Source organism: Vulpes vulpes, chromosome 5 (genome assembly GCF_048418805.1).
Source record: "Vulpes vulpes isolate BD-2025 chromosome 5, VulVul3, whole genome shotgun sequence".
In the NCBI taxonomy this organism is placed as follows: domain Eukaryota; kingdom Metazoa; phylum Chordata; class Mammalia; order Carnivora; family Canidae; genus Vulpes; species Vulpes vulpes.
This window is the reverse complement of record NC_132784.1, coordinates 133,633,851-133,657,850: the sequence shown is the minus strand read 5'-3', so window position 1 is coordinate 133,657,850 and position 24,000 is coordinate 133,633,851. Positions and strand designations below refer to the sequence as shown.

Genomic DNA, 24,000 nt, shown 5'->3' with positions numbered 1-24,000 from the left:
ATTTATGAATGAATGAATTTATAATATGAAAGTATCTGTAGTATCCTCAATTATTTTTATTTTAAGCTCTCTGGCATGAAAGTAGGATTCCAGATGAGAAATCAATATAAATGGGTTGGCAACTTGGATTACATTGGGCACACCTATTGAGCTTTTAGATGCCTAATTCTTAAATAATATAGAGTTGGGGTTCTAATTTTTAATCTATCATAATGATTAATAAAGACATTGTGCTCCCCTTCTCGGCTTCTAATTAAACTTTCCATACATGAATACTAAAAAAAAACAGGGAGTAGAATACTGGACTGAGTATTTGGAGACACCACTGGGCAGCCAGTGAGTATTAAGGTGACCTTAGAGGAAGTAATTAAAAAACCCCTCCTTGTAGTGACACCACAGGGCCTTGGGGGTATAAGTAACCATGGTGAACACAAGTTTAGACAGATAACATAGTTGGTCCTGTGGTTTTCAAGAGAGTAGAGAGTGGCCATTTCTCTGGGAGGTAGGACCAGTGCTGATGGAGAGGAGAGTAGGGATGATAATTCAATGGACATGGAGCTGAGAGAGCCCTGGCTCCCCATACACTTTCATATGGTGTTCTGGGAGCTGGAGGGCTGAACTGTCTGCTAAGGAAAAGCAGTGGTGGAGGAAGCAAGGAGGCTTTTGTTGAGATTTCCAGGAGTGTGGTGTCAGTAGCCTGTGTATTGACTCAGTGTTTGATAGATGTGCTTTCTAGTACATTCTGCAAAACTCCTTGACATAGCTTTCCAGTCTGATCGCTTGTCAGATATTTCCAAGAGGGCTGGGAAAGTAGAAAAGTGCCACCTGGCAATATTTCATAAAACTAATTACCTCAAGGAATTCATGAAAAATTGCAGATACAAGTGCTATAATATAGGGTTAGTGGACCACGTCATATTTTCTTCTAACAATTACCTAAATTATGTTACTCTTTCAGTTAAGTGGGCCTTTATTATTTTGCTCTCAGTGATCATTGATTATCCATTAAAAAAAAAAAAGATCCTCTGTTTGGCCTCCTCAGATTTGAAAAGACCTAAAAATAAGACTAAATTAGCACTCAACCCAGGAAACAAAGATACTTCCCAGATGATTGTTAATCTAACAATTGGCGGAGATTCATCAGCACTCAACCAAAAGGATTTGCCAGGAAAACTCTCCTTAATATGAGACAACTGTCTTTCTACAGAGTCCCAGGGTCCAAAGACATGAGCCCCTTTTAGGTTGTTCAGTGAGCAGCTTTAAGCAAGCCCCTTGCTTCTTTGTGTTCTTATCAAGTGAGGTTAAGATCATGTGCACCCCTCAAGAACAGATGGAATGTCAAGGGAGATGATGTGTAGCAAAGCACCTGGAAAACCGAAAGTACAAAACGAACATAAAACACCATATTATTCCCTTTGCTGTGCTTTTCACCTCTATTATTTATTTTATAACTGAAAGTTAGTGCCTCTTTATATTATACACCAACTATACCTCAATTAAAAATAAATTTTAAAAAATTAAAATAAAACACCCAGAATTATTAAAAGGGAGGATTCAAGTCTGGTGCAGACTTACCAGCAGCCGTAACAAAATAATCATATTTTTTTCTGACAATTTCTGTTAATGGGCTTCCACACAGACTCATATGTAGAGTAAAGCTTATAGATTGGTGCATATCCAGCAAGTGTGTAAATAGAACCTACATCATCATCATCATTACTGCTCCCACTACCACCATCATCATTACTGCTCCCACTACCACCATCTTCCCCATAACCTAGTAAAGAATCTATTATCCATCATCATCATCATCATCATCATCACCACCATCCCCAAGATCATCCTCACCATTATCACTATCTGTGTTGAGCAACTACTCTGTGTAAGGCATTTGACATAATCTTTCTCTTTGTGCTACCACTAAATTCTCTCAAAAACCCATATTACCCTCATTTGAGAAAAGGGGAGTTAGAGGCTCCATGAGGGTGTCAGTGGTTCCCAAACTCAGCTGTGCTTCAAAATGACCTCAGGACTTTTTAGAAATCTAGATGCTTGGGTCTCAGGAGGAAGCTACTGAAGCAGTCTCCACTGGTGGATCCCAGGCAGCTGAAAATGTATTTCCGGGACCTACAGAAAATTTTACTGAGTTGGTGAACTTGCAGATGACTAGGCTAAGTAACTTCCTCAGGGTCACATAGCTGGGAGCAAAGCAGGACCCCAGCTGTAGGGCACTGGGCTTCCATGTCATCGCTTAACCGCTTTCCAGTCTCATCCAACTGATAATAACATTCTATTTAATTTAACAACTGTTTTTTAGTGACTTTAATTGGTTTTTCCACATTATATATCCACTATTAAACTACATTGAAAGTTTACTTTCCCAAATGACCATTAGATATTTTGATGAATTACTTAGTAATTCAAGGACATTTGATTGTGTCAATGCTACTGAAAGGCCTACATGCATTTCCTGGGAATCTTATTAAAATGCAGATATTGACTTAGCATTTCCTGAGTGGGCCTGGCACTCTGCATTTCTAAGCTCCCAGCTGATGCTGCTGGTTCCTGGGTAGAGGCAGCGGCAACCCTAGGGTGGTTACAAAGAGATCTATTCCAAGAAAGTGAGCACAGGCCTATGAGTGAGAATCAAGAGGACCCTCATTGACAGGAATACTGACCGGAACAAAATGTTATGGATGACACTCAGATGTGTTCTTCTGACATGAGGAAAGATATGAATAACTGGGGAGAAGGCATCACCTAATAAAGAATCTAGTGTCCATTATGGAGTAGGGAAAGGTTATTTAAGTGAAAATTACATACTGATTAGAGTGACTGCAAAGTTACGGTTATGACAGTTATGTACATTTGGAAATATCTAAACACTGGTTGAACCGGGTAAGACAAGGAGGGGGACACTCCTGAATGCTGACATTCTTGGGAGATGAGCTGAAGATCCCAGGGCACGTGCCTCCTGGAGTATCAGGTCTACCTCAGAGGACACCTGCCTCTTGCAATTGCTGGGGTCACACTCTGATGCCAGGTAATGAATGGCATCAAACTCTGAAAAACCACATTGAAATGAAATAAATGAGAGTTGGAACAAAATAACATACTTTGGCTAATTGCATTTTGGGGAAGAGAAAGTCTGGGAAGGATTTGGTGGGCTGAACTGATAAAGGACAAAAGATGAAATAATGAGAGAATGGGCTTGAATTTTAATTAGGCAGGAGTGTAACAGACCCAGAAGTCCAAGAGCATCTTAGATTCTTAGACCTGCAACTGTTGCATGTGAAAAGTATAAATGATTGAGTCCCCTACCCTGCTGGGCCATGTGAGACCAGGTGGGAGGAGAAAGCTCCTTGGTGCCCATCCAGGAAGGAAGGCTCCCTCATACTGGAGACACCACTGCTCTGAGCACTGCAGGGTTGGCATCGAAATAGGCTGAAGCCAGGGCTGCCTTCAGAGGCCAGCAGGAGGCGAGCTAAGTGGGAACAAAGACAATCAGAAGGTCATATGCCCCCTGACTTAACAAGGACCTCCTCACTCAGCTCCTGACAATTGCTGCCAAGCAGAATAAGAACTATCGGTTATTTTTTCAAAAGAAGCTCAGATTTTGAATTTCTATAAAAAACTGGTTTTTAATAAATTTACCAACAAAATCAAACCATTCCCCCCCCCCCCCCCCCCAGAAAAAACCCATAACAACTACAAAAAACACTGGCAGCCAAGTAAAATAATCTTGTCGGGGAGTTTAGAAGTGATGACTTCTGGGTTATGTTTTTATGCAAGTTTAGAGATAGCATGGGTTTTTGCAGATTATACCCAGAGGTGGGGTGGGGTACAATAGCAAAGTGGGTGAACACAGGGTGCCCCTGGGTCCTCCCTTCCCCACCTATCCTTACCTGCTCTCTCTTTCCTCTTAGAGCTTCCCAGTTCCTGGGAAACAAACAAAGGGTTACAGAAGGAGAGGCGAGTGAGGGGATGGGGTGACTGGGTGACAGGCCCTAAGGAGGGCACTTGATAGGGTGAGCACTGGGTGCCATACTATATGTTGGCAAATTGAATTTAAATAAAATATTAAAAAAAAAAAGAACTTCCCAGTTCCTGACATCATGCTAGATACTTACTTTAATTTCTGGAAGAAAAAAACAAAAACAAAACAAACAAACAAAAAAAACAAAGCAAAACAAAAACCCACATCCCCCAACGAGAATGAAATCTCCATGAGGGCAGCGGCCTGTTTGTTCATGGCTGTGTCTCCAACACAACTGTGTCTGGTACATAGTCGGTGCTCAATAAATTGGTGCCAAGTGAATAGTGAACGACTGGTCCATGTCTCCATCTACAACAGCCAAACCAGGATGAGCCTGTGTCTTAGGATCCTTATTCTGGGGTCTGAGGTCTAATTCCTAGGAGGTCATGAGGCCAGAGCGACGTGGGTAATCTAATATCCAAAACTTTTACAGAGAATAAAATATTTCAGAATCCTAGTTCTACTTTGTGGGGAAAAAAAAATCTGCAAGGGACAAAAGAAAAGACAAATCCATTCATGGTACAGTATATAGGCAGCTGTGATCCTTAGGATACTGACTTATGGTTTGAAATAGTGTAAAACAAGAACCTTCATTAAGAAAGCAGGAGTAAGCAAACAAACAAACAAACAAAAAAGAAGTAAACAGACCCAGAACCCACATCTGCCGACCCACAGCACCGTACCCAGACGGCAGCAGGATACCAGGGATGCCGCGTTCTCTAAGAATTCGGCACAATGTAAAAAAAAAAAAAAAAAAAAAAAAAATCAGCACAATGCAAATGGGCATCAGGGGATAAAAACCAGCACTAAGGGACTTCTAGTTCTTGCTGAAAGGAGAAAATTCGGGTTCTAAATCCAGCACTACCAAGAAGAGAGGCGTCTCATTTGTGCCTGCATATAAAGCTGGCACTCCCTTGCTTGCACAAAACCACTTACTACACACTACTTCAAACAAGCAAAGCTCAAAACAATTAGCTACACACGCACGTTTTTGGGCCACCTGCTGTCTGAGGAAAATAGCTATGCAACGTGCATGCCCTAGTTTAAACCAATCTTTGAGTTCCACACAAAAGCATCCTTCCCCTACCTGTCTCCCTCTCTAAAGTTGAATCCACCAAAAGACTAGAAATAACTAGAAATACATTTCCATCTAAGGGAGAAAAAAATATGTTTAAAGGACAGCCCAGACCTTTTATAAAAGCACTTACTTTGAAAGAACAGGACAGATTATGTATTCAAACACAAGACACCTTCTAAAGAGCAGACCGAGAGGATGTTCAGTGCCACAGCCTTGCTCTGTGCTGGCGGCTCTGGTCCTGCTGGGCATGGTTAACAGAAAGAGTTGAGCCTGTGTGGCCTGTTCTGCTGGGGCTGCTGCGTCAGGATGACGCTCAGAACAATTATTGGGACAGGCTGTGAGCAAGTCAGCAGGACAGTTTTATTTCTGTGCTGAGATTGCTGCTTCCTAATGGGAAAATACTGGTGGCGGAGCTCCTCCCAGGTCTCAGGAAGAGTCAGGGCTCCCCGGGTGATCTGGGTTCTGAGGGAGGTGAAAGGGGGGTGCCCAGCCTTGTTGGGGGGCAGAGGGCAGGCGGCCCCTGAAGGAGACCTCATCTCTCAGGTCAGACCACTTCTAGATCCACCCAAGGATATTGGTCTCCTTGACGGAGTTCCTTGCCTCTGCCAAGGGCATGACTCAGCTCACTCATACATAATTGCTCTCTCAGAGGGAGAATTCAGAGCCGAACCCAAGACAGTGACTGGAGAATAGCTAGGGCGAGAGCAGGGTGGTCCCCGACTCAATGAAGTCTAGAGCTGGCGGCTTCATGTGCAGGGGGATTTGGAGCTTATGTCTCCAGGAGTTATTGCAACACGGTGGCTTAGGACTTTGGAAACTGAAATCTATGGGAGAGGGGGAGGGATGGGGGTGGGGAGGGATAGGAGGAGGGCAGCGGATCTTTCAATTGAGTTCCCAAGTCAAGAAATGTAGAGAATTCGTGATTCTCTATTGCTGCTTTTCCACTGGTGTCAACACGACAAATTCTGGGGTGGAACTAAAGGCCTCTGATGACCTTCCATTTATGCCCGAATAACACTATAACTGAAAAGCAAGACCGAGATAGAGTGGATGTTCAGGGAAGCTGGCTGTGGGCTTCGGGTGCCCAAGGACCCTCACCTCCACCTGCGAATATGTTCTAGATAAAGAGTTAGCCTCCAGGACATGAGGGAGTGGAGATAAAGTGTAAGAAACTTCGGGATCATCTTCAGCTGGGAAGCCTTAAACAAGAATGCTACAGTTGTAAAGACATATAATTCTGAGGTCAAGGGGAATGAACCGACAAGGAACATTCTGTTTTAGGAGGGGTGCGCAGTCTTGGGCAGACGTGAGGCTGGGTGGAGCCGAGGCTGACCCGACGGCTCCCTTGAGCCCTGGCTCTCTGGACGATCTAGGACAGCACACAGTCTCTTTAGGCTTCACTTCCTACGTGAGGGGTTTTTAAGATCCCTCAAATCTTACCGCCCCATTCTTCCAAGCCCTGCCTTCTAGCACATGCCCTGACCCAGAGAGAAATCTAATGAGTCAAGTCTGTCTCCCTCTTTCTTTCATTGCCCTCTCTCCCTCCACATCTTAGTTCTTCCTCCTTATTCCAGCTGCTTCTGACCAAATTCTGAAAAGTCCAGAATTGATCTTTTTAATATCTCTGGTGAGTGTGACAAATAACGGAGATAGGGACTCATTGCTTCCAGTTGCCAATTCCTGCGGGTAAACCTCACTTATGAGGTGTGGTCGTGGTCTTCTTACAATGCCCTGAGCTTGGTGGGGGCCCAAGGGCCTGGCCGTTCTCCACCCATCATGGGTGTCTCTGAACAGGCAGGCTTTGCTCCTGAGGGTCCCACGGGGTGGAAGAGACTGTCGGGCTGCAGCTTGCAGCCCCATTCTACTTCCTTTCTTTTCCTTTCACAGATGTTACTTGTCTCTTGCACAACCAGTATCTATGTCCTGGGGGACCCAACGGACACAGAGATGCTAGTCATTGCAACATATAAGCCCGAATGTCTATTTGCTTGCTTTTTCCAAAAAGGACCTTTCACAGGCTTTAGGAAGCCTATATTGAGCAACAAGATCCTCTCTGTAGCATAAAGACCTGTGTAGTGTAGATTTCTGTTCCATTCTCATTCATCGACACAGACAGGCCTAGCTCTCATCGGTTTTAGCCAGTGGTTTTCAACCGGGGGTGCATATGAGAACCACCCCCAGAGATTTTTCAAAATGCAAATGACCAGGTTGCACATGTAAAGGTAAACCTGGAGATCTGAGATGTGTCCCTGGTCGAGAACTACTAGTCTTAGCGTGAAATTCCCCTTTATTTGGGCTTATTCTAGAGATGAGTGTGCATCCTGCCGAGAATCATCCCAGAACCTGAAAAATGTTTCTGCTTTAAATGGTAGGATATCTGCATTAAGTGATCTCTCGTTCATCTCCAGGTATTTTTATAAATCCAGCTAGTAATGTAGACTTATCCTGGACCATGGTGAATCTTCCCGGAAAATATTACAGAAAGGCCTAAGAAATGTTCAATTTTGAAGATCTAAACAAAAAAACATGAAAGTACCAAGGCTGTTACATATTTCCTTTATCATGCAATTTGGGGTGAGGGGTTTTGCACTGTCTTTCCATGGAACCTGGGAATAAGGTTGCTGTGTTCTGTGCCTTTGGGTTTCTAGTGCCTCCGTCACGTAGGAGGTTGTGGTTCTGCTTCTATTTCACAAACCAAGTCCTTTGGGAGCATCGGTCCTGATCTCTGTCTTCTCCCTCCTGTTAATCAGGGAAAACTCACTCAGATAAATGGCAAGGGAGGATATTTGGCCATTGCGTTTCTTGGATCACTGAATAAAATCCCCTGAGATTATCCGTGTGCGCACGTAGTCTTGCCGTTACATTGGAGGCAAAGCTTGTATCTGGAGATGCGTGTAGGCTGAGCTTCTCCAGGACAGGGAAGCCCTAACTTTCCAAGGATACCAGTCCTGAAAAGATGAAAGTGAGAACATTCTCCTGGAATGTTAAATGCATCCAAAAAGGTATTTTTAAGACTTCCTACTGTACCTTTACAGCCAAAGAGAAAATTCAGAAGTCCCTGGGGAAGGTAAACAGAGAAGAGTGCTGTGCGCTGGCAAAAGTGTTCTCTTAGAGACAGTCAAGCCTTCCCCAAAGGGGAAGACTAGTGGGTGGGTAGCTGAGTGAACTCAGAGAAATAAAGCCACTGCCGACAGCACAACAAACTGAGAGACACAGTATAAGAAAAAAAGTTGAACATGGAAAGTAAAACATTTAAAGTTACTGCCCTGTGATGGTCCCTGCACGTTCGGCATCACCTGATTAAGTACTAATTTAATGCTGCCTGAACACCACACATAAAATGCTCATTCTCTGTTTGCGTTACTCTAAATTTACTAATTAAGACAGCTCCCCTGTGGGTGAGTTGCAGGCAGTGCCCCGTGGTGGGAGGGAAGACCTGAGCCTGGGAACTGCATGCCTCCTGCGAGCTGATGAATGCCAAGATGCTCACTCTCCCTACTGCAGGGCTATTTCAGGGATTAGCTGAATATGCATGTGGATGTGCTCAGTACATTTGGGAAGTACTATGCAGATGTGAGCTTTTCATTATTTTTTAGACAAAAGCCTCAGTTAAGGGTTGCCACACTGGGGCCTGTGGATGGAGATGCCAGCTCAGACAGGCAGGTCCCTGCTCCTCACTTACCCACCCAGAGACTCAGCAGTGACACAGCCCTGTACACCCAGTTCCCTTGAACATAAGATGGGAACAGTGGTCATACCTACCTCTTCAGATTGTTGCGGGTAGAGGGGATTCATGCAGAAAAAGCATCTAACATATATCATGACACATGGTGTCCGGGTAATGTGAGCTGTGATTATTGTAAACCAGGGCTGTTACTGAAAGGTGTAAGGCTCTGAGATCCGGGAAGGAGGGGACTTGGCATGAAGTCTGCGGGGATGTGGGGAAAGCCCATCTCAGGGGGGCTCCCCCAGCTGCAAGGGGCCCCTTCCAATGAACCAGCAGCCTCCTGATGGCTGGTCTGACCGAGTCAGGTGGAGAGATTGCTGCTCTGGTCTCCACGTGAATTTCTGTGTATCCACATCAACTGTAGGTAATTCCCCACAGCCCAGCAGAGTCCTCAGCTGCAGTTTTGGAAGGACCACGACAGAGTGGGTGCTTGTTTCCAGGTATAAATTCACTTGCGACAACTGTAGGTTCACATCACACAGGGGAAACTTGACATGCAAAAAACATCATCTCAAAATGGAGCACAGTCAAATAGGGGTGGATGCAGGTGGCAGGGGGTGGGCGGGTGATGGATCTCAAATGTCAGAGCTGCACTTGAGAGAATTCCTGGGCCGGGCAACCACAGTGGGCTGTGGACTGAGGCACATTCCATTATGAGTGGAGTGGGTTTATAATGGAATGACATGGATGGGTTCTTATAATCAGAAAAACACACTGACCTTCACACTACACAGGTGCAGCAGCATAATGACCCACCACGTGTACGCGCATCAATTCCTGGGGAAAAGTCCAACGAGGTTAACTCAGCGTGTATCCCAAGCAAACAAAATCAGCGACATTACCCGAAAGAAGAAAGCTGTGCCCCCACCCCCACCGAGATACCTAGCTTGGGCAATCAACACGTAAAGGGAAAAATTACACGAGGATCGTAATCGTTTTCAGGAAGCAGGAGAAAAATGTAGCAAGCAACATTATCTCATGGCAGGAGTATTTTGCTATACATTTGAAGATTTAATGTTAAGGAGTACGAATCATGGGACTAGAAAAAAATATTTTTTTTTCAGGAAACAAGAATTTGGTGTGGGGCTTGCGGGGAGGAGATGGGAAACCTACCTAAAGGCATTCTCAGACATGCTCCACTTGCCAGACTCCCTCAACCACAAAGGAACCAGATCTACAGTGAAACTGCTGGAAATATCACTGACTCATTTCAGTGCACGTACTCAGATGTGAAAGATTCCAGAGAGAGCACTGTCCCCTACGTGGCCAGTAGAGTATTGCCCCCCAATAGCAGCCACTGACCACAGCATCTGCATTTCAGTATAGAGAAACCAGGTCAAAAATTAGGGGTTTGATGGAGAGATGCCAGGCATCGGAAAGTTGCTAATGGTTTTCCATCAGGGTCCTGTTAATCCCAGTATCACTGTGGTTCATGAGTTTTTATTCTGATTTTATGGACTCATCTTCCTCTGAAGTTAAAGTTGCTATGAGAGGGATCAATAGGGTCTTACTCCAGAAAAAAGTGGGATATGATATCAGCTTTCCAAAAACCCCAGTGAAACCTGAAGCTTTGCTGACAAACGGGTTTGTGTAAGAAACAAGTCGCAAGCTTGCACTCTGCATGCGTAGATTATATCCTCACCCCTGGCCTGAGCAGATTTGCATAGGAGACAGAATTTGAGGCCCCTGTACTCAGATCCCCCTCCCCTTTCTGGACACTATTTGGCTTCTCAGTGGTGAGGAAACAGAGGGGCTTCACCCTTTTCCCTGCTCCCCAGGCTGGCCCAGCCCTGCTCCATATGAAGGCCCTTCCGCACTCACCTTTTCCATGTTTGAAGTCCTCAGACCCTCCTATATTCACACCCATATTCCCATCCATGGCCTCAGTTACTATCCACACATTGACAATTCCCAAATTGACAATTCCCACAGCTCAGCACTCTCATCTGAACTGCAAACCAACATCATCCACTGGGGCTTCTCACAGCCCTCAAACACAGTTCAAACGGAACTCAGGATCTTTGTCCCCACACCTGGAGCCCAGACTCAGTAAACAGTTCCTTAGCCACTAGGTCCCACTGTCAGTACCTTTGGCTACTAGTTCTTAACCATTCTAGAATGCGTTGCTTCTCACCATTTCTACTCCTTCATCGTGGCTCAAGCCTCTCTCCTACCCAAACTCAACTGACCAGAATCAGTCTTCCCACCCTACCCATGCCCCATATACATTCTCTACAACACGTAGAATGCTTTTTATAAAAGGACATCAGATTATGGCACTTCCTTGCTTTAGTGGCTTCATACTTCTTTTAGGCTAAAATTTGAGACAGGTTGAGACATTTCAAGCACACAAAATAGATCTGGGCCTGCGGCCTCCCTGGCCCTCCTGCCCACCCCATGCATGACAGCCCAGCCACTTGGGGCATTTTACGTCTTCAGAGGCACTTGCTTCTCTTTCTTGGGGATGCCAGCATGCTGTTCCCTCTGTGTGAAACATGCTTCCTCCAGTCCTCCCCTACAACCTTTAGTCCTCGGTCCCCTGGGACCTCAGCCAGAACAAATGCCCCTGGAGCAATACCCTGTACTTATTTTTGAAAAGAATTTTAAAGAACTATTTGTGTGATTTATTTAATGTCTGTCTTGCAAAGTCAACCTGAAGTTCTCTAGGAACTGAGGCTGCCAACGTCAGTACTGAGTGCAGACCCGGTACAAGGGCTTGCTCACCATGTGCCCTGAGAACTGGATGGATGAAAGAATTGCTGAATGATGCAGGACTGTTTATGTCCTTGAGGAACTCACAGTCTAGACTTCAGAAGACATAGAAGAAGCATCCTGATGCACCTGTCCCAAGCCAAATGTTGATCCAATTAATCAAACATACACATGCACATTAGAAGAGTAAGCAGAAGAGAGACCATTCAAATTACATGTTACTGATTTAGCACTTAACCCGGGGGAGTACTTGTGTATTTTACTTTACAGTTTCCTGTAAATTGGTTTTTTACAGTTTCCTAGTAGGTTAGCTGCAAAACTTGACACTGGCAAAGGAGAATGAGAGCAGAGTGGAGACTTTATAAATAAAACGAGTGGGGATTTAAAAAGATCCAGCTCTAGATCCCTAAATCTCATACCACTCCACCAACCAGGACCTGGATGGAACCTCTTCCATCAAGAATAAGCTGGAGCCCAAGGAAGTTAAAGAATGAAATGGGGACAAAGTGATTGTCTACATGAATGCAACCAGAAAAGTGCTCTACCCTTTGCTTTTGGCCCATGTAACCTTACAAGTCCACCCAGGCTCTTCAAAGATTTCAAGTAGAGGAAACCTCAATAGGAAAAGACAACTGACAGTATTGGGGACCAATAAAGTTGTACCTTGTAAGTAATCTGAGATTAGATGATTCCTCCTTCAAATGCATGAGCATTTATATGCAGTTGTATCTACTTCAACTACTGCAGTCAAGGGTCTATGACCCTTGGGGACACACTCAGAGCCCACTGCACAGGGTAACAGGAAAACCGAGCAGGAAGGACACTTCTGAAGATCATTGCAGTAGGGCCTGTGGTAGAAGCCCTAACAGCAGGGCAGGTGTGGCTGATATGCACAGCCTTTGATGAGGCCAATCCTTCACGGTCCCCAAGTCAGCCCTCTGAGGCCCCCAACAATGATGCACGTGCCCTGTGAACTTATCCTGCAACAGCGTCATTCTAGGGATCAAGGCTGACAGGTGCCAACACTCTCCCCCCCGCTACCAGGTCACCAGGGGAGAAGTTACCATTATTAAAAATCAAATAAACTGGCTAAGGTATTAATACAGGGCCAATATTGACCCTGCCCCTATCCAAATGCGCTGAGGTTAAAAGCTAATACAGAATGCGTAACACAGTGACCTGTCACAGGTTAAAAATTCTGTTGTTTTGCTTTTCTCCAGCTCCATTTGGTCTGCATCTAGGAAGTGAAGGGTTTTTTTAGGAAGTGATCAATACCATTATGGGTGGAATGGATAAAAGGAAGCAATATAAAAGATGACAGATTTTTTTTTAAAAAAAAACCCTGTTTTGGTAATTATAGAAGCAATGTACATTTGCTGTTTAAAATGCCAAGCCATACAGACAATATGACAAAAAATCACTCATAAGCCTACCCCTGAAGAAAACTAGAGATTCTGATTGGAATGGGTTTCTCATTTCTAAGAAGCGGTTTGAGGGAAGCCTACTCAAAGTGCCACCTTCTGGGTGCCAGGTCCCAGCAAGTCCCAGCAGGCCTGGGGGTGGGCATCCTGGAAACGAAGCCCCAGAGTTTCTGGCCTTCCAAGGAGGCTTGTGATATCTAAAAACAATTTACACTTACTTTAAGCAGATGTATCCGATACCCTCAGAAAGCTGTCAACTAGCACAATCACCCCCGTACAAGACTGCAGTCGTGACTATCAATTACTTTGGGTTGTCCTCAGAATGGATGACTGACAATTAGGATCGATTGAGTTCCAACAGGAGATGCCAAGTTGCACGTGGGCAATTCCAAGTACAACACAACAGACCCGCCTGGAAGGACAAATTAAGCTCAACGGTACATGTTTTGAATGAGATTCTTAAAAGCTTATTTCTTCTTGGAGACCAGAATATTACACTCGCCGATTTAATAGGAGGATTCTTATTGAGAGATCCCAAGTAACAAGCTGTGTCACTAGATCCTCCGTCATGTCAGTGTCACAGCAAGGACCCCTCTACTAACAGTCAGTGGGACAATGCACTGACACAAATGAGTCGGGTCCTATTCTCAATGTCATGACCATGAACTCGTCGGCACCACTGAGGGGTCTATCCCGTCTTGTTGCATCCCAAGCTCATTTCTTCCCGTCACCTGCCTTGATGCCATTTACATTTTCAGGACATATAAGATTTACCGTCACATAACCTTAAGGGTATTACTATCATTGAATTCCTTGTCTTGGGAGGAGGTGTCTTTTTGAGCCACAGCATCACTTCATGTCATTAATGACTTACAGTGCCTTCCAAATTCTCAGGTCTTACCATTCACACAGATGATCTCTCTTAAATTAAAAAAAAAGGGAGGGGGGACTTTGACAAACTGGCTAGTCTTTTCTCAACAAACATGGACTCAGTGGCATAAGTGAGGTACTCATCTTATATTTTATATTTTAATATTCATCTTGTTAGTATATTTTTATTGCCATTTGTTCATATATTTCTCCAATTCTCTGGCATAACCATTAATTAATAATAATCTCTAAAATGAAAATGTCTTGACTTTAAACTTCCAACTTCTATTGGAATCTCTATTAATAATCTCTATTAGTAATAATCTCTAAAATAAAAATGTCTTGACTTTAAACTTCCAAGTTGACCAAACTTCCCATTTGACATTTTCTTCCTGACCCAACGATCTCATGCTGATTCTAAGGAAGACTTGTTCCAAAGATGACCAGCTTGTCCTTACAGGGACAGTTCCAACTCCATGAGCAGGCAACATAAATACGCGAGTGCAGCCTCCTCCTCCCAGTACCTTCTTCCTCAGACCTCAACCCTGAACAGCAATGCCACGAGGAGGGGCGAGGCTGAGTCCTGCAGCCAAGGTGGTGAGGACGAGGTGGAGGCAGCCTCCAAGAGCTCTCCTGCTACGGTTAATGGGTGGGTGTTCAAGGCCAGGAGCTGGGTCCCTGCCCCACCACTCCATCCTTCCCAGGGCTGAGATTTACTGCTGCTCAGCCCATGGCTGTTTGCTTTTCCTCAACCTTCATGTTCCAACCGCAGGACATCTGCGATGGGGAAATTCTCCTAACAGAACTCCATCCTTGACTAACTCCACAACAAAGCTGTCTTCTAAGAATAAGAGCTGATCTCAGGATGTTTTCATTAGAAACAGATTTCTGCGACAGCCTATCAAAACATTTTCCTTGCACAATAAGCAGTACAATGGGGCAGAATGATGCAAAACATACGAGCTTACCACTGTCCTCAGCAGCCAGCAGCTCCCTTACAGTGTTTTCATTGGCTCATTTAACTCACGTATCGTAGATAAGTGCAGCCTTCATCATGCTTGGTGTTTTTCATGCTCCAAGTGGCAGAAGAAAAAGGCTGGTGAACTGCACTTCTGCCTCTATTTTCAAAATCTGTCACCAGCTGTCCCTGAGGGCTGAGGTTTGCCTGCATCCTTAGCGAGCCAAAGAGGTGCTAGCTAGCAAGGCAGGCTCAGAGTCATCCACTTATTGACCGCCTACCACTTGCCTAGCATATTAGCATTGGAAAAACACCACGGTGAGAGCTAATATCTGGTATTTATATGGCTTTCAATGCGCCAGGACCCTTTCTAATTGCTTTACATAGAGGAAGGCCCTAGGCCTTGCAGCAGCCCCGGGAGACAGAGGCTATCACTGCCTGCAGCTTGTAGGCGAGGAAGCTAAGCATGGGGTGGTGGTGTAACTTGCCAAGGGCCCAAAAGACTAAGGAGCAGGCTGGAGTGCAGATGGACCTGGTCCCTGCCCAAAGGAGCCAACACATGTAGACCAGACCAACTGAGTACACAACCTGTCAGAGCATTGAATGTAAGAGCTGAGGAGGGTCCTGGCAGTTCCTGTTCAGTGATATATATATATATAAAAGTTATTTTGGTTGGTAATACCTTTAAGACAGACACTAACGGGGCTATGCCTTCTGGAACTCCAGCTCGTCCTCGGGGAAAACAGTGGCACTTTTTCTCCCTGTCCTTTTAACATTTTTTTCTTCCAGTTTCCACTGTATAGTCTAATCTTTCTGAAATGTATTTTTGTGCACGGCTTATTACATTTACCATCTGTTTCATTTTGAGATTTTGCCCTCACAAATAGTTTTCCAAGTGCTACTTGTTAAGCAATCATTTAATATATTCAAAATCGATAAATATTTTTATAAACTCATGTATTTCAAGATGATCAATCTCTTCTATTCTCTGTATTCACATATTGACACATGAAGTTTTCAGGTTTGTGTGTACGTGTGTATACATGTGCACAGAGTAAAGCATATAAACCTCGTTACTATATATTTATAGTAATATAGCACATTGGGTAGCACAATACCCCCTTCACTAATTTTTGATATAAATTCTTCTCAAAAATCTCCTAGCTTTGCTTGCATTTTTATTTGTCTGGAACTGGAGAACTAGGATTGCTGTGGATGCAGGGGGCCATCTAAAAATGCCATAACAGCATTATGTTTATCACGAGGCACTTACAAGGCAGGGGACCAAAGAGTGCTGGCGACATTCATACAGAGGACTCTGCCCAAGATTCAGTGGAACTCAATCCTCACACTCAACCACATTCTAGAACATAAAAATCCCATGGATCTTTTTGGTGGGATTAAGTTAAATGAATGAATATGGGAAGAATTTATACATTAAGTTATTCCAACCAGGAGCACGATCTGTGTCTTCACTTACCAAATTCCTGTCTTGATTTTTTAAATTAATATCTGTAGCTTTTGTCATGTAGGCTCATGTTTGTAGTTCATGTTTTCTTTCTTAAAATTTCAAAATGGTTTCTAAAATTATCCTGGGTTTGGGACAAAGGATAACATTTCTTATTCTGCATTTTTTGGAAAAATGGAACTCCACTGCCTTCTGTTTCAGATCCTTTTTATCAGCCTAGTACTCATGCTCAGGTTTTATCATTTTTTAAAGATTTTATTTTATTTATTCATGAGAGATACAGAGAGATGCAGAGACACCGGCAGAGGGAGAAGCAGGCTCCCTGTGGGGAGCCTGATGTGGGACTCAATCCCAGAACCCCGGGATCATGACCTGAGCCAAAGGCAGACGCTCAACCACTGAACCACTCAGGTGTCCCTGGTTTTATCAGGTTTTATTACCATGTGTGGTCAAATATTAACTTTTTTTTTTTTTTTTGCTGTTCTGGGGTTCACTGGCCAGAGAAGGTCGACTCCCTTCTACACCCCCCTGTAGGAAGGACCAAAGTCTCCTTCCCTGGTAGCCACTCCTGGAATAGGGGCAGGCGGTTCTCTGTGGGGCTCCCCCATGTGAGGAGACATAGAATGAGCTCTATCTTCTTCAACATCTCAAAGGGAAGAGCTCTGGAACCCCTCAAGCAAGGTTCTTTCTGGTTCCAGGTGAGGGTTTCCCCATTTCCCAGGTCTTCTCCCTCCAGGTGTGCTGGGGCTGGGCCTCAAAGGTATAAGGGTGGTCAGGACTCGGATCTGGACCATGGCTCTGGCAGGGGATTGGTCTGATTTGCTGGTCAATCTCGAGTCAATGAGATTAGGTGGAGGAGGACTAATGGGACCTGGCTTTGGGTCCGCTGCCTAAACCCTGGATAGTCACAAAGTGACCTGACATTTGCTTTTACCTGCTGTGCATTTATTTCCCTATAGGGCTTCACGTGGCGTAGTCTTTTCATTCAGTCATGTATTCAACAAGTATTCATTGAAGGCCAACCACACACCAGCCTCTGGAGATGATGCAGTGTTAGTGAATACCACAGACTATGAGCCCTGGCTGTGCACCTCATGTTTGAGAGGAGAGAGCAACCCAAAAAACCTCACAATAAATAAGAAAAATACACATGTTAGATGGTGAGAAACTTAAAGACAAAACAATAAATGAGAAATGAAATGTTAAAATGTAGTAGGAGATGACATTTTAGATTGGGTTTCTTGAAGGAAAGATGTTGAGTAAAGAACGGAGGAAGAAAAGGAAGTGTCCGAGAAGATGTCTAGGGAAAGATGGTTTCAGTCAAAGAAAACAGCAAGTGCAAACGTGCCTGGGGTATTTTTGAGAAACAGCAGGGAGGCCAGTGTGGCCATCCAGAGCTAAGAAAACAGAGGGGAGAACGGTAGGAAATGAAGTTGAAGATGTAGCATGGGGCTGGATGGTGCTAGGTGCCAGGAACTAGGCTAGTTCAGTGGAAGTGCTACGCTATCTATATGGAGTGAGGTAGGGAGTCGCTGGAGAGCTCCAAGCAGGCAAGTGGCACGACCTGGCTGGCAAAGAACAGAATGTCTCTAGCTGCTGGTTTAAGAGCACAGGGAAGGGGAGAGAAGGGAGACCTTGCAAGAATGCACACAAAGGTGGCATGAGCAGGGTGGGGGCGCTGGGAGTTGTGAGAATTTGGTCAGAATTATAGAGAGAAGAGTGTTGTCATGGGCAAGGCTGTATTGCACTTACTGTGTAATGCCCTCCGCTAAGCTTGTGTTGGTCTAGCAGCCATCTGATCGTGCGCAGCTCTCACAGACTGAAGGGAACACTTGCCGCTCCTTACCCGCTCAGCTCCCTACAGTGACACTTCTTGCTGGATAGTATGAAGCCACTTCTCTTTCCCTTGCTTGAAACTGTAATCAGTTTGCACCCCTCTCTCCAATTCTATCTTTGCTTATTGTGGGCATCACAGCTCCTATCATGCCCACCGTATCTCTTGAAATACATGAGTTTATAAAAATATTTATCGATTTTGAATATATTACATCCACTTCATTTCATTTTGGGGAGTGGAAGAGCCAAATGAGAACAGGACGAGAGAAGCAAATGGAGGCAGCTGGGTTGGTGTTGGCTGGGAGCTACCGAGGGCAGGTGATATGCAGGTACGCAGAGGTCTGGTCCTGGTCCTCTGGGCACTGGTCACTCTCAGTATCCTGGAAATCAGTTCTGGAGACAGATATATCAGTCACTATTCCTAGGCTCCAGAGCACTGTCATTGTGCGTCATCTAGGAAACTTCTCATAAAATTATTTTCGTAGAAGTTGTACCTGGGGGAGGGAGAAGCATCTAGTAACCTCTGTCACTGCTAGTCATTCTAGTAACTGGATAGAACTGCCGTCTCTTTCAGTCACACGTTTTTCCACTGGACAACACTTTAAGACTCGACAGACACATGGAAGAGTTTCTCAGACATTGAAAAACAAACAATAGCAGATTTTCTCTGAATGTATAATCCATAAAGATATTAAATCCATAGGAATATGCTGCCCCAGATACATATGACAATGTGTGCTCAATGCCCATATTTTCCACAATGGCATCTCAGAAGTCCTAGGGACTAAATGTAAAAAAAATTGTGCCACCCAACGCTGAGATGTTGAGGGCTGAAAGGCAAGAAAAATGATAATATCTAAGTTGTGGTTTCTTTTCTGCAATTGATGGTGTATATGAATGTGAAGAGTTTCCAGATGTAATATCTCACCCAATAATGACAACCAGCCGGGATAGGGAGACAAGGGTGAGGTTTTCACTTTGGTTGGTCTCAGCATTTCAGCTGGAGAATATTCACCCATGGAGGACTGTGAACCAGAGGGGTTCTCATTTCCACCTCTGAAAACATGGGTCTGATAAAACTTAACAACAACTTTAACAATCTTAAAAATTAGAACATTAAATAGCACAATTATCAGGAAAAATGGTCTATGAATATTATCATTTCTGGTGGTTAAGGGGTTTCTGAGCAAAGAGCACTGGCACCTGGGTTAGAGAGTGGTTAACAGCCACTCTAAAGATAGAGACCTCTGGGAAGATGTAGTCCCTTCTCCTCTGGAGACATCCGTTTACATGCAGGGGTGTGAGTCTTTTGCCCCCTCTCCTCAGATAGGGTTTCGTTATATTCCAGAACAAAGGTCTCTCTTCCTTTCTCGGAAGAGGAAGAGAGCCAGATGTGCCAGTCACTCCTATATAAGCACCGAGATTCATAATTTTGGGGTTTCTCTCCTTGGCACACACCCCTGCCTGTACAGGGAATATCTGGCTCCCATCACTTCATCCCAAGAGGAAATGATGGTGAGATTGCATGGAAATCAGTCCGTTCTCTCATCCAAAGACCTCATGTTTTCTGTCATAATAAACAAATACAAGTGGATGTATGACTTAACAATGAAAGGATAGTTGGCTGTGATGGCAACACTACTCACTATTAAAGGATGCGTTATGATGCCCCCCAATCATTCCACTCCCCTCTGCAGAGATCACACATCCCTGCCTGCTGTGTGACCTGCTCATGCTATCTGTGGCAAGACTAGAAACACCTACCTCATACACTTGGGACTTGACCATGTGATATGTAATATGCTCTGGCCAACTAAATGAGATGTCCACTTCCGAGCAAGAAGTTTTAAGAGTTATCATGAGTTTACACCAGCCTTTTGCTCCTGTTCCCTCTCCCCCAACAACAGCATTTCCAGCTCTACTAGAGCTGTGCCATCAGGCTATACCTCAGAAGGAAGAATATACATGCAGCCCAACCCACAAAGGGAAGGAGAGCTGTAGCTAACCTACAGCCCAAATGCGGATGTGACGTGAAGGAGGAATAAATATTTGTAGGAAAAGCCAAGAGGTTGTGAAGATGCTTGTTTCACAGTCTACCTAAGAAAAGCAAATTGTGTGGATATTTGTTTTACAACATAATCAGCCAAAGCAGATTGACGTAGCTGCACACCAGCCTCCACTCTGCCTCCCTTCTGAATTGAACCCACTGCTCAGTGGAAGGTGGCATATCCCGATTCTTCGGCACCAACCAGCACTTGGCATTTCCCTAAACTGACCTTCTTTAAAAGAAAAGTCTTCTGTTTCATGAGTGAGGAGGAGGTTTTGGCACCAATATAAACTTGTGGAATGACAAGGATCTAAGAGATTTTCTTCTCTCCTATGTTCCATTCAAACCATCCCAATCAACCAAGTCCTCTACTTTTTCTTTTTTGTACTTGCTGGTTTCTCTCTTTCACTGAAATTCCAAGTTCTTTATGAACACTTTCCCCTAGGAACTGTGAACTCTCAGGTCAAATTTCTCCTAGTAGTTATCAAGTCAGGATATGTATTGTATCCTTCCCACTTAATATTTCCCACAAAGAACACATTCTTTGCTAACAAGGGAGAAGACTGAGTTCTCCTCTGTGGCTGCAGTGCAGTGTTGCTGGGAAGGGCTCATAGTTAATTTCTGGCATTTACTAATTTTTTTTAAAGATTTTATTTATTTATTCATGGAGACAGAGAGAGAGAGAGAGAGGCAGAGACACAGGCAGAGGGAGAAGCAGGGAGCCCGACGTGGGACTCGATCCCGGGACTCCAGGATCACACCCTGGGCTGAAGGTGGCGCTAAATTGCTGAGCCACCGGGTTGCCCTAAATTTTTATGTCAAAATATAGAAAACCTGGGGAAACAGGCTCTTGTACCATCCAAAGTCTACATTCCCTGCTTAGATCTGCTGTCTTGAGTCTTTTTCAATCTCTTAGCTGGCAAACAGAAAGTCCCCTTTAGGGCACTAACACAATTACAAAATTGGAGTTTCACAGACTTAAACTGGGTCCTCCTGGAGGCATTTACACGTTAGAGTAAGAGCAGTCTCAGATCATAGCAGCGGGAACAGGGAGACAGTAGGAGGGAGAAGACCTGCCAGGAGAGGTTAGTGTCTTGTCTCTTTGCACTGTCTGCCATGGCCAGGAGGACCATGACAAACCAGAGCCAGGGTGTGTCAGCGATTGCTCACTTTAAGCCAAAGAGCCTAAAGAACCTCAAATTTACCGACCTAACGAAATAGGTCGCTGCTTCATTTTCCCTATCCAGGAGCTAACAGTTTAAGGAACAATAGGGCAGAACTTCCACATGATTTTAATGGTGGCACACTGAGCAAATGGGATAACATATGCTGGTGCAAATCAATTCAGTGAATCCACATCATGTGCAAGAACCACAGGGATGCTTTTAGGGTTGTAAATACCTAGGAAAAAAAGAGTTGCATTGAAAGGGTTGTGATGGGAGAGACAGATGGTTCCCAGATGTGGAACAAGCAGAAGGGCAGAGGGAGGTAGAGAAGTATGAGTTCAAGTCTGAATCTGCCGCTTTCCAGCTCTGGGATCTTGAGCAAGTTACTTAATCTACTCAAATTCACTTGTAAATGAGGATTATGATGGTCTCTACTCCATAGTGCTGTCAGTGGATTTAGGTAGGAAAACATAGGGAAAGTACTCGACCCGTGGCACCTACAGGACCAAGAGAGACTCAGAGCTCAGTATCAAGGAAGGTGTGCAAGGGCACCTGGGTGGCTCAGCGGTGGAGTGTCTGCCTTCAGCCCAGGGCGTGATCCCGGGGTCCTGGGATTGAGTCTCACATCAAGCTCTCTGTGGCGAGCCTGCTTCTCCCTCCACCTATGTCTCTGCCTCATGAATAAGTAAATAAAATCTTTTTTTTTTAAAGGAAGATGTGCCAAGTTCAGGAAATGAGGGTCACTCCAGCCAGGGCTTTAAAGAAAGTACTAACGCTTGGCTAAGCATTTACCACCCAGCCACTTTCTGCTTTACATTTTTTTTTAATTTTGACAAACTTCCAGACTTACAGAAAAGTTGTGGGAATATTACAATGAATTCCCTAATATAGTGCACACAGATTCTCCAAATGGTACTCTTCGGCTATATCTGTGTTTCCTTTCTCTCTCTCTGCCTGTGTGAGAGCACACACACATCATGCATACATACATATATAATTTATATAATTGTGCATATTGATACGTGTGCATGTCTAATTTTTTCTGAACCATTGAAAAGTAATCTGTAGACTCTTTACTCCTGAATACTTTGGTGTGTATTTCCTAAAAGCAAGGAATTATTTTATGTAACTACAGTATATTTATAAAAATCAGGAAATTAACATTGACACTCTTCTGGTGTCTAATCGATAGACCTTATTCAGATTATGCCCATTTTTCAATAATGTAATTTAGAGGAAACAAAACCCCAAGATCCCATGTTACGTGTTGCATTCAGTTGCCTTTCTTTGTATTTCACGACACTGATAATCTTCCAGGGTACAGACTGGTGATTTTGTAGAATATCTCTCACCTTAAAATTTGTCTAATGTGCCTTGTGATCAGTTGCAGGCTCTGCTTTTTGGGCTAGAACACCACGGAAGGGGCGCTGAATTCCGCACGTACCCTCTCCTGTGCACCTGCTAGCACTACTCCACCTCTGATCCTCTGATGTTGTTAACTTTGATTATTTAGTCAAGGTGATGTTTGCCAGGTTTCTCTACTGTAAAACTATTTGATCCCTTGTAATTAATAAATACCTTGTGGATACTGTGAGATTATGTAAGTAGACCATATTATTCCTTAAACTCTCACTTTTTTAGCATGAATTCATTATTTTTTGCCTCAATCAGTTATCTTGATGGTCCTAGGGCTTTTCTTAACAGAGTTTTTGAATTGTCTTTTTTTTTTTTTTTTTTTTTTTAGATTTTATTTGACACAGAGAGAGCTCACTGTGTGACTCAGCAGGGTGACTGGGGGGGCAGGAAGGGAGAGAAGGAGAAGCAGGCTCCCCGCTGAGCAGGGGTTCATCCTAGGACCCTGGGATCATGACCTGGGCCGAAGTAGATGCTTCATCAACTCAGCTGCCCAGGCGCCCCTGAATTCTGTCTTTGAGGACTATTTTCCACCGCAATGAATTTTATTATGAGGCTCACTAATGCTGCTATACTATGAAGCATCTTTCCAAAATGTTAGCTCCTGCCTGGTGTCAGCTGGTTGCAAAGACTTTAATTCAGGAAAGGTGAGCACAACCAACACTGAAGTGCCTTTTACTTGCCAGAAAGTGGATAAAAATTAAATTCTTCTTGAATTTAATTATAGTAGTCATTTTACATTTGGTTTCAACATAGGATTGTTCTTTCTTTCTTTCTTTCTTTCTTTCTTTCTTTCTTTCTTCCTTCCTTCCTTCCTTCCTTCCTTCCTTCCTTCTTTTCATTCATTTCATAAGAAACTCATTCTTACTGTGGAAAATATGAAAGCAATCAAAAGCAGAAAACAGGAAACAAAAGACACCCATAACCTAGAATCGCACACTATAAAGCATTATTTTATATAGCTACATTATAATTATAAAAATTAGGAAATTCCCATTGCTCATTTTGTTAACTGTCTGATCTTGCTCTTTGAGTGCTTATTTGGGGAAGCTTGGTATTACTTTTTACATAAGTACAGGAGTTCTATGCACCCTAAAATATTAAACTTTTGTCCAACATGCTTGTTGCAAATATTTTCCTAGTGTATCATTTGCCTTTTAATTTTGTGTATTTGGATATGAATGGAGAATCTCCAATTTTATGTAGTCCAGCTTTTTCTTCCTGACCCCTTCTCAATTTGCTATATTCTTTGCCATCACTTTTTCCCT

At 43.9% G+C, this 24,000-nt stretch overlaps 1 protein-coding gene across 4 annotated transcripts in view; it reads right to left on the bottom strand.

Moving 5' to 3' along the window:
- The window catches only part of HECW1 (HECT, C2 and WW domain containing E3 ubiquitin protein ligase 1), a 444,141-nt gene that overhangs the window by 293,386 nt on the left and 126,755 nt on the right, over nt 1-24,000 (bottom strand). Inside the window, exon 3 of one of the 4 annotated variants that reach the window (XM_072760066.1) lies at nt 9,561-9,618. The exons of 2 other annotated variants lie outside the window; for them this stretch is intronic. In XM_072760066.1, the coding sequence (XP_072616167.1) occupies nt 9,561-9,587 (27 nt within the window). In that variant the 5' untranslated portion in view covers nt 9,588-9,618. Of the gene's footprint in view, nt 1-5,244; nt 5,381-9,560; nt 9,619-24,000 lie in introns of those variants that run through there. One more of the 4 variants, XM_072760068.1, reaches the window with a different exon arrangement.